The 14,477-nt window shown below is 36.5% G+C and overlaps 1 protein-coding gene across 2 annotated transcripts in view; it reads right to left on the bottom strand.

Moving 5' to 3' along the window:
* Positions 1-2,603: 2,603 nt before the first annotated feature.
* LOC114290029 (histidinol-phosphate aminotransferase, chloroplastic) overlaps positions 2,604-14,477 on the bottom strand; it is a 27,774-nt gene continuing 15,900 nt past the window's right edge. For both annotated transcript variants that reach the window (XM_082868475.1, XM_082868476.1), the window contains one exon: positions 2,604-2,922. In XM_082868475.1, the coding sequence (XP_082724601.1) occupies positions 2,791-2,922 (132 nt within the window). In that variant the 3' untranslated portion in view covers positions 2,604-2,790. The remainder of the gene's footprint in view (positions 2,923-14,477) is intronic.

Here is a 14,477-nt window from a genome sequence, read left to right as displayed (position 1 = left end):
CAATTTAATTGAAATGAAACGAGGATTTGAGGATTTCATTCAGATATATTATAATGTTTCCTCTTGGTGAAGAATGAATGTGTTGGTACCCATTAAAAAATAGCCGAACAGTGGATATATAGGAAATTCTATTTCCACATACCTAGTTAGTTCAGGGTACACACTTAATGAAATATTAATTTAATGACAATTATATCCTAAATGAAAATTATGATAATAAACATCCAGTAATCTCCATAATATTATATGAAAAAATTCTCTGTACACATCTTCTAAGGACAAAAAAATCTCAATGTATACTTTTTGAGTTAAAAATAAATAAATACTAATTTTTTCATTGTTGTCACATTATTTGTTACACACTCTTTACTCCTCTATTGCTTGCAAAACATTAATTTAGCTTTTCATTTTGAGGTTGAGCAACAAGTGAATGGAGTTTTCCTCAATTTCTTTGGCTTCAATGGGACTACTGGTGTGTGGAGAATAAAGGCTTTGAAGGATTCGGGTGGATGGTTAGAGAGAACCACGGTCGAGGGGCTCATCTCCATGGATGGAAATTCATCTTCCTCAATTGGAAGAAAGCAAAAGCTTTTGGCTTGTTGGAAGACAGCAAAAGTGGATGGAAATTTATCTTCCTCAATTGGTATAAATAATTAACTGAAGAAAAAGATATATATATATATATATATATATATATGAAGATTTCCTGACGGTGATTTGTCTTGCAAAACATTTGTTAAGTGGTTTCTAAAGTCTCTCCCAATACAATATTCCCCCTGAGAACTGGTTGACATTTGTATTTTGGCACGTAGAGAATTTCTAAATGGTTAGATGCTGAATAAAACGTCAGGAATTATATAGAGATAATGTTCAGATATAGAATAATCTGTTTGGTTTGGTTGGTGTTGAAGGAAAAACTCTTTAATTTTGTTAGATGAGGAACCGAAACTGAACCACATTGGTATGGTTCACTTTTTGTCGGTTTAGTGTAAAAAATTAACAAGAGGTTTATAAAGGATTTTATAGAAACTTGTAGAATCTTAGGATAAATGAAAAGAGAGGATGGAGACTGCTTTATAAATGCCTTCCTTTCGAACTTTTATGTAAGAGTTGTAGCATTGGTCACTTATGGTCTAATGCTTAGAGAATAAGAATATTAAAAGTATTTAAATATAATATTTTAGTTATTTCGGTTGGTAAGTGTTGTAAAACTTTTCAGATCTGAAATAGATCATACATTAGTGAAAAAATTACTGAAACCCAAAATTTCAGCTGGTCTGAAGCTGTCGGTTCGGTTCCATCCTTGTTTATATATATACACTAACTTATACAGGCTCTCGTACAATACGCGGACTATTATTACAATATTTTAAGTTTTGTATTTTGATAATTTTTAAAAAATTTCAATTATTGTTCTATGAAATTAAATAGCATAAATTATTAAATATATGATAATACTATGTGATATGATATGTATTATTTTTTTATTTGTTAAACACCCAATAATATCGACTCCAATTCTATTACCATATTATTTTGCGTGAATTTATAAATTTTTAACATTTTCTTCCTAATTTATAAATAAAAAATAAAATAAAATTATGATGTGTAATTTTTCTCAACAGAAAAATATAAAACAAATACTAAGACAATTCTCTCATTTAAAAAAAAACTACTAACATATATTATTGAACTAATAAAGAAGCAGAAGAAAATACATACATACACAAATGACTGATTTTATTAATATATATAAATCATACTCGCATAACAAATGATCAATTTTATTCATTGGTAAATCATTAAGTAAATTAACAATTTTGAATGATATGAAAAATATTTTTCAATTAACCATTTTGTTAAAAAATAAATCATTAAGTCAATCAATAATTTTTCATGACATGAAAAATATTTTTCAATAAACAACTTTGATAATTTATTATTGTATAAGAGAATAGTTTTTTTTTTTCTTTAAGTATTGTTTTAAATTAAAATTTAAAACAAATGACAATTGTAATTTCTAGTATTATATGATCAATTCATATTTTAAACAACTTTATAAGTGTATTTGTAATTTGGCAAAAAATAAAATATTTATATTTTATAATTGACTAAGAATGTTTGCATAATTACGAAAAAAAACGTATTTGATAATTAACTAAGAATGTTTGCGTAATTGCGAAAAACATGCTGCGTAATTGCGAAAAACATGCTACATAATTGGCCAAGAATGCTTGCGTAATTATGGAAAAACATTCACTTAATATATAGACCACCATTAATAAATTATTCAAAATAAAAGGATAAAATCGAAAAGAAAAGACGAACCTCAAGCAACTAGCTGCCTCAATATTTCCTCTTTTGGTAGCGTGTAAACACCAAGTTCAATACAAAAAAAAATAAAAAAAGTCCCATGAAAATGGTTTGAATTTCAACTTGTATGCATATATATTTTAGACAAAACACAGGACTGAAGTCGAACGCAACCTCAATATTTCCTCCTTTCCATAACAAACTACAGAATGTGAACACTTGAAAGTTCAATAAAAAAATGTCATCCAGAATGGTATGAATCTCACATGTATGTATGTGTGCGTGCGGGCTTTAGATAAAACATCTATTTGAATTTAACAGAAACCTCAATATTTCTACCTTTCCAAAACAATAAAACAGAACGTAAACAGTTGAAAGTTCAATAACACGTTTTACACTACAAGTACAATTATATGGACTATATCTGAATGATGTGAATATTTCTAACTTGAAAGACCAAAAGGCATCGCCAAAAATTCAACAGAAACAATTCAGACACTCCATTAAGGCATCTGTGTGTTCAGGCTTACCAACAGAGACACGGACATAACCCTTTAATTCTTTATTATTGTAGTGACGGATCATCACACCCATTGTCGCAAGATCTTCCTGTAAAATACCGCAAATCATCACTACAAACGTTCATGAGTGCAACAGTGCAATAATGACAACGTAAGGAACAGTACATTGTAAGTATCAACAGCTTAGAAAGGAATTTCATGGCAATTTTTTCCTTGGCTTGAATAAGCTTGCAAGTTGTCACCCAAAGTTTAGTACATAATTGTTTACTTTAAATCCAAGTGCACAGATGATTTGCGCAGAACAGGACACAGATGTAAGACAAAGGGTCACATCTGTGTTCATAAAACAGCTGTTTACATTCAGCTTAGTCCAACTTTTATAACTTACAGGTCAGCCGGTCAATATTTGAGATAAATCATTGGAGAAATGAGCATAGGAAATGCCAAAATTTTATAGATCCAAACTTCCTTTATTTTAAACCACTTCCCATAATGAATCTGAAGCCAAATAATAATAATAATAATAATAATAATAAAAAATAAAAATATTGTGGCCACTAATTTAGAAGCACAACAGAAAATCCTTATTCCCAACCTAATGGAAATAAATATAAACATCAAGCTTACATTATTACATAGATTTAATTTTCATTTTTCACTCAATGTGTGAAATTTTGAAGTCACAGAACCACGTATAATAATTAAATTTCCGGGAATTCAGTGACAATTGTTTTGGTGAAAAAATGCACCACACATAATAATCAACTGATATCTCAACAGCAACAAGAATGTTCCATTTATGTCATGTGGACAGGATAGAATAGTAGACGGCATTTAGAATGAGCATTCAGGAACAAAAATTATCATTGATGTCAATGTCATATTTTTCATCTTCAACTTCTCAACGTATAGTTCGAGTTACTTAATACTTCTATGGGAAAGCATGCATAATTGTTTCCCCTTCTAAACTGTTCATTTGGCCTTTTGCTCACTAGGGAGGGAGAGAGTGCCACCCTCCAACTTGTTTAAACCATTTCGACAGACTTTATACACATCACATTCTCTCTCTATGGATGCCTTCCTTTCTCTGTCTTCAAAGTTTCTCCATATAATGTACACTTAAGAAATATAAACAATAAATAAAAAGACAGATTGAGTACAAATTAGCCCCTTGGCGCTTCTTTTTGAATAAAATTTAACTTAGCAAATAAAGTGGTTAGAAATCCAAAACCATTCTTTATTTGATAAGTATCTCTGTCACATATATTTACACACTTCTCTTTTTCTTCCTCTCTTATTCTCTCTTTCTTCTTCCCACATATTTGATGTTGTCAGGATTCAGGACTGGTTTTGGTGTTGAGGAGGATAAGAAGCCTTCGGAAGGGAATGGAACCTCTCTACCTCTGCCACTTGCATAATTCTCTTGCAAGGCGAAGAGAAGGTAAAGAGATTATCTTTCAGTCAAGAAGCTTTTTACATAGATCCCCCAACATTATCTCTATAGACTTCACTTATATTGTTGACCTAATTGGCAAAGGAGGGGACGGCAGGAGGGGTTGGACAATGAGGTGTGTGGTGGTCGGTGGAAGAGGAAGGAGTATGTTGGATTGCCAATCATCACTCATACTCCTTGTTGGAGAGCTTGATAAGCATATTGTTCGGCCCCTTTCCTCACAACTCAGCTCTTGGGTTGGGACTAGTGGTGATCTAACATTTTCAAAGCTCAAGTTAGGATACTTCTTGGGTTCAAGTCTCTCCATTTGCATTTGTTTCCAATTTGCATTACGTTTTTCTACATGTTTGTGTTAAGTGTTAGTGTCTAAGGATAGCTATGTCATTTTAGTCTTCTGTCTTATATCATAAATACATGTGTAAGAGGGAAGAACCCTAATTGATTCTATTGTTCTTCTTTTTTCTCATTTTTGTTAACAAATAAAAATAAAAATAACCCCATGTTCGAAATTTAATGGGTTCCTTCCCTATGATTCTATTTTAATATTTTTTTGTTAATTATTTGGTGATTTTTCCAATTTTTGTTGATTTTTTGGGGGAAAAAATGGCTATTTTTCAAAAGCCACAACTGGAGCCCTTCTAGGGTTGTTTCTTCTCTTTACTTGGGAACTGACTAGACCACTATAGAGGGGCTAGAGTTATTGTTTTGAAGGATTGGTGAGGTTTCTCTCAGTTTCTGTTCGTTTTTGGCTTCCCTAACTGCATTTTGGCTGTCTCTATTTCTAAAGGTACCTTGTTGTTTCTCAGTTGGTTTTTTGGCTCTGGTTTTGGCTTCCTGGCTGTTATTTGTTGTGTGGATTGATTTTCAATGGCTGAAGTTGAGGATAAGGACCCTAAGGCTAGTGAAAAGGGTGGAGTGCATCGTGTTAAAACCCTTAATGATAGTCCCTCTCTTCAAATCAGTCCTGTGAAACTTAATAGCTCCAACTACCTGATTAGGTCCCATTCTTGTAGTCTTGCTATTGCTGCTTGCTGTTTGACTGGCTACATTGCCAGTGGTCTTCCCCAACCTACAAGTGATGCCCCTTCACGTGCTCAATGGGTTTTTGAGAACGCTTTGGTTATGACTTGGCTCATTGGCCTTGTTTGGTAGGGCTTATTTTCAGCTTATTTCAGCTTTTAGCTTAATTTAAGTTATTTTGATGTGTTTGGTTCAGCTTAACAATACAGGTTATAGCTTTTTGTAAGTCAAAAATCAGCTTATTCTTTGAGTGGGGGATGAAAAGCTTAATTTATAAGTCAAAAATCAGCTTATGTTCACTGCTATAAGCTATAAGCTGTTAAGTTATAAGTTATAATCACTTTCCCACAGCTCTACCAAACGGGGCCATTAACTCTATGCAGCCCACCATAAGTCGATCTTTTCTTCTCCTAAATACTGCTTATAAGATATGGACCACTGCCTCAAAGATGTATTCTCAACAGAGTAATGATGCACAGGCATATGAGTTACAGAAGAAGCTTCGGGGTTTGGATCAGAAGGACCAATCACGTGCGATGTACTATGCTGAGTTACGTAGTGTGTGGCAAGAACTTAATTATTATCGAAGTTTCTAGGCTGTTTGTTCCAAGGATGCAACTTTATTTCAGCAGACTATGGAGAAGAAGCGTGTGTTTGACTTCCTTGTTGGCCTTAATTTGGAGAATGATCAGATTCGCATTCAAGTGTTGAGTCGTTCCCCTTTCCCCACCTTACGCGAGGCTTATGCACTTGCTCAACAAGAGGAAAGTCAACGTAGTGCTATCATTCATTCCTCTATTCATGATCATTCTGCTTTGGTTGTTGCTCCATCCACCCGTGATCCTAAGCCCAATCCAATTTTGTTTGCTAGTAAGGGTCCCCTGGTTGATCAGGATCAATTAAAGTGTGATTACTGTGGGAAAGACCAACATGATCACAAGCATTGTTAGAAATTGAATGGTCGTCCTACTCGGGGTCGTGCCCGCGGTAGTACAGCTCGTCCACAAGCGCATGTGTCTGAAATTGCTACTAGTACCTCTAGTGAGCCCAGTGCTCTTTCTCAGGATGAGTTACACACTCTCAGGCATTCGATGACTCAACTTGATTCTCCACCTACACAATTCCTTTAACTTTTGCTTCCTTCAATTTTGCCCACACAGGCATTCCTACTTGTGCGCTTAGTACATCCTCATCGCCTTTTTGGATTATTGATTCTGGTGCTACCGACCACATGGCAGGTGCCTCTAGTCTTTTCTATTCTTATTCTTCTTGTTCTGGGCAGGATAAGGTTAGCGTAGTTGATGGTACTTTATCTTCCATCTCTGGAAAGGGTTCTGCTCTTTACTTTCTCTTTCTTCTGTGCTTCATGTTCCTAATTTTTCTACTTACTTTTTGCGAGTAGCCTTACTACCCTAAACTACTCAGTGACATTTTTTCCTACACATTGTGTTTTTCAGGAACTGGCAACGGAGAAAACGATTGGCAATGGTAAGAGCACATGGTGGACTGTACTTTCTGAATGTTATTCCTCCCATATTACCATTGTCCCCCACTCAGGCTCTTCAGTGCACTACTGGCTCTTCTCTTCATCTCCTTTGCTGGAAATTTGTGTTATAATAAGATAGTGGCATGTATATAATATGATAGTGGTGTTGGTGGTAGATAGTGGCATGTATAGAATATGATAGTGGTGTTGGTGGTAGATAGTGGCATGTATAGAATATGATAGTGGTGTTGGTGGTAGATAGTGGCATGCATATAATATGATAGTGGTAGATAGTGGTAATATATAATATGTAAGTGGCATATAATGGGTTATAATGATGTTTGTAATATCTCCTATATAAGGAGTGTCATTTGGTCTTGTAAAATAAGAAGTTTTGAATATAACAGAAATATATTCCTTCTTCCTCATATTTTCGGAGTTCTTCTTCCTCATATTTTCTAAGTTGGTATCAGAGCAACAAAAAACACAGCAGCCCTAAAACCGTCATAGCCATGTCGGAAGTCACGTCCGAAACCACTTCAACCCCTGCCGCTGCCATTCCGGTGAAAACGTCCAACTCTCACTCTGTCCAAATCACCACCATCCGCCTAAATGGTGATAATTTTCTCCGCTGGTCACAATCTGTCCGGATGTATATCCGTGGGCAAGGAAAGATCGGTTACATCACTGGTGACAAGAAGGCTCCTGCTGTTAATGATCCGCTGTTCGACAGTTGGGACGCTGAAAACTCCATGGTTATGACATGGTTGGTCAATTCCATGGAGGAGGATATAAGCTCTAATTACATGTGCTATCCTACTGCACAAGAATTGTGGGATAATGTTTGTCAGATGTATTCTGACCTAGGAAATCAATCTCAAGTTTTCGAATTAACTTTGAAGTTGGGAGAGATTCGTCAAGGAGATGATTCCGTCACCAAATATTTCAATTCGTTAAAAAGGTTGTGGCAGGATCTTGACATCTTCAACACATACGAATGGAAATCGGTTGACGACTGCAACCACCACAAGAAAACTGTGGAAGACAGCCGTATTTACAAGTTTCTTGCCGGCCTCAACATTGAGTTCGATGAAGTGCGAGGAAGAATTATTGGCAGACCTCCTCTCCCATCCATTGGCGAAGTATTTGCCGAAGTCAGAAGGGAAGAGAGCCGAAGGAGCGTCATGCTTAAGAAAAAAGGTACTGGTGAATCAATTGAAATTTCTGCTTTAATTAGCGATGCTGCGGCCAACAAGGCTGCAAATTACCAGCGCAGGTTCGATGATAAGCCACGGGTCTGGTGTGATTTTTGCAACAAGCCTCGCCATACACGCGAAACGTGTTGGAAGATCCATGGCAAACCTGTCAACTGGAAAAGCAGCAAACAAGGAGAGAAGAATCGTGGCTTTCCTACCGCTAATGAAGCCGATTCAGGTCCCTTCAACAAAGAGCAGATTGATCAACTCTTAAAGCTGATAAAATCCAACTCCTCATCCGGTACTCCTAGTGTTTTGTTGGCACAAACAGGTAGAAATCCTAAAGCCTTCTCTTGCCTAAACTTCTCTCCGTGGATCATAGATTCCGGTGCCTCCGATCACATGACTAGTTTTTCCCATTTATTTAGTACCTATTTCCCTTGTTCTGGTCATGACAAAATCAGAATAGCCGATGGTAGTTTTTCACCTATTGCAGGAAAAGGATTTATTAAACTAACTGAGAAAATTAATCTCAATGCTGTTCTTCACGTCCCCAACTTAGCCTGTAACCTTTTGTCTGTCAGTAAACTATCTAAGGATTCTAATTGTCGTGTTACATTTTTTGAATCCCATTGTGAATTTCAGGACCAGAACTCGGGGATGATGATTGGGCGTGCTAGGATGCTTGAAGGTCTTTACTACTTTGATGAAGTACCTGTTAGTAATAAAAAAGCTCAGAGCTTTAATAATACTAGTTCAATCTCTGTTCGAGAAAAAATAATGCTATGGCACTATAGGCTAGGACATTCTAGTTTTCTTTATCTGAAACATTTATTTCCAGAATTATTTAAAGGGATTGATTGTTCTTCTTTTCATTGTGAAAGTTGCATTTTTGCAAAATTTCATCGCTCTACTTATTTGCCAAAACCTTACCAGGCTTCCAAACCTTTTTATTTAATTCATAGTGATGTTTGGGGCCCTTCTAAAATCACTACTCTTTCTGGTAAAAGATGATTTGTTACATTTATTGATGACCATACCCGCTTATGTTGGATTTATTTGATGAATAAAAAATCTGACGTGAAAAATTTATTCACAAATTTTTACAATATGATTGAAAACCAATTTCAAACCAAAATTGGTATTTTACATTCTGATAATGGAACAGAATATTTCAATGAGCAGTTGGGTGAGTTTTTGGAAAAAAAGGGGATTTTTCATCAATCTACATGTCGGGATACCCCTCAACAAAATGGCATTGCAGAACGAAAAAATAAACATCTACTTGAAGTAGCACGTGCTATAATGTTTTACATGCATGTTCCTAAATATTTATGGGGTGAAGCAATTTTAACAGCCTCTTATTTGATAAACAGGATGCCTACAAAGGTGTTAACATACAAAACACCTTTCGATTGTCTCAAAACTTTTTTTCCTGACACGAGGTTGTTTTCTGATTTACCCGCCAAAGTTTTTGGATGTACTGCCTATGTTCATGTTCCCAGCCAATTTCGTTCAAAACTTGACCCCCGTGCTATAAAATGTGTTTTTTTGGGTTATTCCTCAAACAAAAAGGGGTATAAGTGTTTCGATCCTCAAACCAAGAAATTTCATGTGAGTATGGATGTGTCATTTGTTGAAACAAAATCCTATTTCCCCAACACTTCTCTTCAGGGGGAGACAAGTGGAGTAGAAGACCGTTTTTGGGATATTTCTATCCCGCTCCCCAATGTCATTTATCCTACACAAAAACCACATCTGTCTGATAATGATCACTTAGGAGAACCAAGTTCTATGGTGCCTAGTCAAGAAGATTCTTGTTTAGGGGGAGAAGTACTACAAAATGATCTAAATCCTGAGCTTCAGGTTTATACTAGGAAGCAATTTCATCTGAGGAATAATGACCCGAATGTCCATCCTAATGACCCGAATGTCCACCCGAGTTCTGGCATCGAAATTTTAGGTAATCCTATTCCTTCTATTTCTGACCTTGATGTTCCTATAGCAATTAGGAAAGGTGTCCGAAATTGCATTAAACATCCTATTGCAAATTACCTCTCCTATCAAAGACTGTCTAAAAACCATAGAGCTTTCACATCTAGGATTTCACACTTGTTTGTTCCAAGGAATATACAGGAAGCATTGGATGATCCGAATTGGAAATTAGCAGTCATGGAGGAGATGAATGCTTTAAGGAAAAGTGGTACTTGGGAGATAGTTGATCTACCCAAAGACAAGAAAACAGTTGGGTGTAAATGGGTGTTTACGATAAAATGTAACGCAGATGGAAGCGTTGAGAGATACAAGGCGAGACTGGTGGCTAAAGGCTTCACTCAAACTTATGGGATCGACTATCAGGAGACGTTTGCTCCTGTTGCTAAAATAAATTCCATCAGAGTACTGTTATCTCTTGCAGTAAATTCAGATTGGCCTCTACATCAACTTGACATTAAAAATGCATTTCTCAATGGTGATCTTGAAGAGGAGGTGTTCATGAGCCTACCGCCGGGATTTGAGCAGAGACTTGGAAGCGACAGAGTATGCAGATTGAACAAGTCATTATACGGACTCAAACAATCACCAAGAGCGTGGTTTGAACGCTTTGGGAAGGCAGTTATCAGTTGTGGCTTCTCGCAGAGTCAAGCAGATCACACAATATTTTATAAACATTCAAAAAACAGTAAAATTGCAATTTTGATTGTTTATGTTGATGATATCATTTTAACTGGTAATGATGAAGCAGAGTTAGCAGCCCTCAAAGAGAAACTCGCAAAAGAATTTCACATTAAGGATCTGGGAGCCCTCAAGTATTTCCTCGGAATGGAATTTGCAAGATCCAAGGAAGGTATATTCGTTAATCAGAGAAAATATGTTCTTGATCTCCTTGGAGAAACAGGTATGCTTGGTTGTAAGATGGTAGAGACTCCGATCGAGCCTAACTTGAAGTTACAAGCTGCTAAGGCTGAAGAAGTCAAAGAGAGGGAACAATATCAGCGACTTGTCGGGAAATTGATTTACTTGTCTCATACGCGGCCTGATATTGCCTTTGCAGTCAGCATGGTAAGTCAGTTCATGCACTCACCAGGGGCAGAGCACTTTGAGGCCGTTTATAAGATCTTAAGATATTTGAAAGGAACTCCAGGGAGAGGCTTACTGTTCAAGAAACATGGACATCTTCAAGTTGAAGTATGCACAGATGCAGACTGGGCAGGAAGTGTTACAGACAGGAGATCAACATCCGGATACTGCTCCTTTGTAGGTGGGAACCTAGTTACATGGCGGAGTAAAAAACAGACTGTGGTAGCTAGAAGTAGTGCAGAAGCAGAGTTCAGAGCTGTTGCCCATGGAATCTGTGAAGTAATGTGGATTAAAAGAATTCTTGAAGAATTAAAGCTTTCTCACCCGACACCTATGAAGGTCTATTGTGACAACAAAGCAGCTATATCTATAGCTCATAATCCAGTTCTACATGATCGCACAAAACATATAGAAGTGGATAAACATTTCATCAAGGAGAAAATCAATGCTGGCATAATCTGTATGACCTACCTTCCAACAGGTGAACAATTAGCTGATGTGCTAACAAAGGGACTACACAAGAAGCAATTTGATAAGCTGACTAGCAAGCTGGCTATGGAAGATATCTTCAAACCAGCTTGAGGGGGAGTGCTGGAAATTTGTGTTATAATAAGATAGTGGCATGTATATAATATGATAGTGGTGTTGGTGGTAGATAGTGGCATGTATAGAATATGATAGTGGTGTTGGTGGTAGATAGTGGCATGTATAGAATATGATAGTGGTGCTGGTGGTAGATAGTGGCATGCATATAATATGATAGTGGTAGATAGTGGTAATATATAATATGTAAGTGGCATATAATGGGTTATAATGATGTTTGTAATATCTCCTATATAAGGAGTGTCATTTGGTCTTGTAAAATAAGAAGTTTTGAATATAACAGAAATATATTCCTTCTTCCTCATATTTTCGGAGTTCTTCTTCCTCATATTTTCTAAGTTCCTTCATCAGTGGCATCATCGTTTAGGTCATCCGTCCTTTAGTATTTTAGAAAAGCATTTTCCTTCATTAGTTCAAGGTTGTTCTAGGAATAATTTTGTTTGTGATGCTTGTGAACTTGCTAAGCATAAAGGTACTTGTTAACCTTCAGTGAATAAAAGTACTTTTCCTTTTATGCTTGTTCATACTGATGTGTGTGAATCTTCCCTTGAGGTGTCTACTTCTGAGTATCATTGGTTTGTCACTTTTTCATAAAATGGTAAGCAATCTCTTAAATGCTACCATTAAAATTTTGCGCAGTGATAATAAGACTGAGTATGTTGATGGTGGTTTTCGGGCATATCTTAAGGAGTATGGCATTCTTTACCAAACTAGTTGTGTTGGCACTCCTCAGCAGAATGGAGTTGCCAAGCACAAGAATGGTCATCTCCTTGAAGTTGCTCGTTTGCTCTTGTTTACCATGAATGTCCCCAAATCTTTTTTGGGTGGTGATGTTCTTATTGCTGCTTATCTTATCAACCGTATGCCTTCTAATGTACTTCAATTTCAAATTCCTGTTGCACTTCTTCCTATGACTTATCCCACGTCCTCTCTTCCTCCTCGGGTTTTTGGGTGTATCTGTTTTGTTCATTTGCAACCTCATACTCGTGGGAAGCTTGATCCTAAAACTGTGTTGTGCCTTTCTTAGCTATTCTGCTATTCAGAAGGGTTACAATGTTATGATTCTCACACTCGAAAAGTATATGTTAGTATAGATATCACCTTCTATGAAACTGAGTCCTTTTTTACTTCTTCTCCACTATCTCCTCAGGGGAAAAGTATAATGGATGAGATGATGTCATATCAACGTGAGTTATCCTTTTTTATTCCTAATTAGCAGACTGTTATTTGTGGTGAGGGGAAACCTGAGAGTGGTTTTGGTGGTGAGCCTGACATTGGGAGCCGTTTGGACATGGTTGATCTTAAGACTTATCATGGTGTCACGAAAAGCAGCCATTCCTTGTGCCACCAAGCCAATCATCATCCCTCATGCCGATTCTAGATCCAGTTTCCACTGATTCTACAGATAATGCACCTTATTCTATTTCTTCACCAATAGTTGACAGTCCTATTGCTAATGATTTGAGCCTTCCTATTGCTCTTAGAAAGGGGGTTAGGGTTTGTACTCAACACCCTATCTCTAAATTTGTGTCCTATAATTCATCGTCTCCTATATATTGTGCTTTTGTTTTGCCTCTTATCTTCTGTGTATATCGCACAAGGTTGGAAAGAAGTTATTAATGATCTTAAGTGAAAATGAGCTATTGTAGAAGAGATGCAAGCTCTGAGCAAGAAAAATACGTGGGAGTTGGCTCCTCTTCCAAGTGAAAAAAAACCAATAGTGTGTAATAAGTTGGTGTCCACCATTATGCAGAAGGCTACTGGCCAATTGAACGGTACAAAGCAAGACTAGTGGCCAAGGGAATTACCTAGACATAAAGAATTGATTATCAAGAAGCCTTTTCTCCTGTAGCAAAGATGAATTACATTCAAGCCATTCTTTCATATGCAGCTAACCTAGGGTAGCCTTTATAGCAACTAGATGTGAAAAATGCATTTCTTCATTGGGGATTTAGAAGAGGAGGTTTATATGAATGTGCCACCAGGATTCTCCTCTCAATCTACTGTTGGAAAAGTCTATCGCTTGAAGAAAGCTTTATATGGTATGAAACAGTCTCCTTAGGCTTGGTTTAACAAATTTCTGAAAGCAATATTGAAAGCAAAGCAATGCAGATCACACCATATTTGTCAAACACAATGCAAATAAGGTAATTGTGCTTATTGTATATGTGGATGACATAGTTGTGACAGGGAATGATGAGAAGGATGTGAGTTGGCCAAGGAGTTTAAGATCAAAGATCTTGGCCCGTTGAGGTACTTTCTTGGGATTGAAGTTGTCAGGTCTGACAAAGGCATCTTTATTTCTCAAAGAAAGTACATTCTAGATCTTCTTGAAGAAACAAGCATGTTAGACTATGGCTGATTCTCCTATTGAGGTTAATCATCATCTTTGCAATGGTGTTCGTAACTCGATGAATAAGGAAAGGTACCAAAGACTTGTGGGACAGCTTATATACCTATCCCACACTCGATCGGATATTGCCTATGCAGTTGGGATAGTAAATCAGTTTATGCATAATCCCCGTGCAACACATTTGGAGGCTGCGTATCACATTTTGAGGTATCTTAAATCTGTCCCGGGAAAAGTGATTTTGTTTTCTAATCATGGTCACTTGAGGTTAGAATAAAGTCTCCTATAGCCTAAACGCGAGGCGAGACGCATGCCTCACCAAATCGAAGCGCAAGTAGTAGCAGGAAAACAAAATTATAAAATAGGCAAACTTTTCACCATAACAAAAATTTATATATAATTTCAAAAATCATAACCATTTCAGATAATTTTTAAATATACATTCAATCTTCTAAAA

This window comes from Camellia sinensis, chromosome 5 (genome assembly GCF_055761805.1).
Source record: "Camellia sinensis isolate YWXY chromosome 5, ASM5576180v1, whole genome shotgun sequence".
Lineage (NCBI taxonomy): Eukaryota > Viridiplantae > Streptophyta > Magnoliopsida > Ericales > Theaceae > Camellia > Camellia sinensis.
Note: the sequence above shows the minus strand (reverse complement) of the source record. Positions and strands in the feature narration are given on the sequence as shown.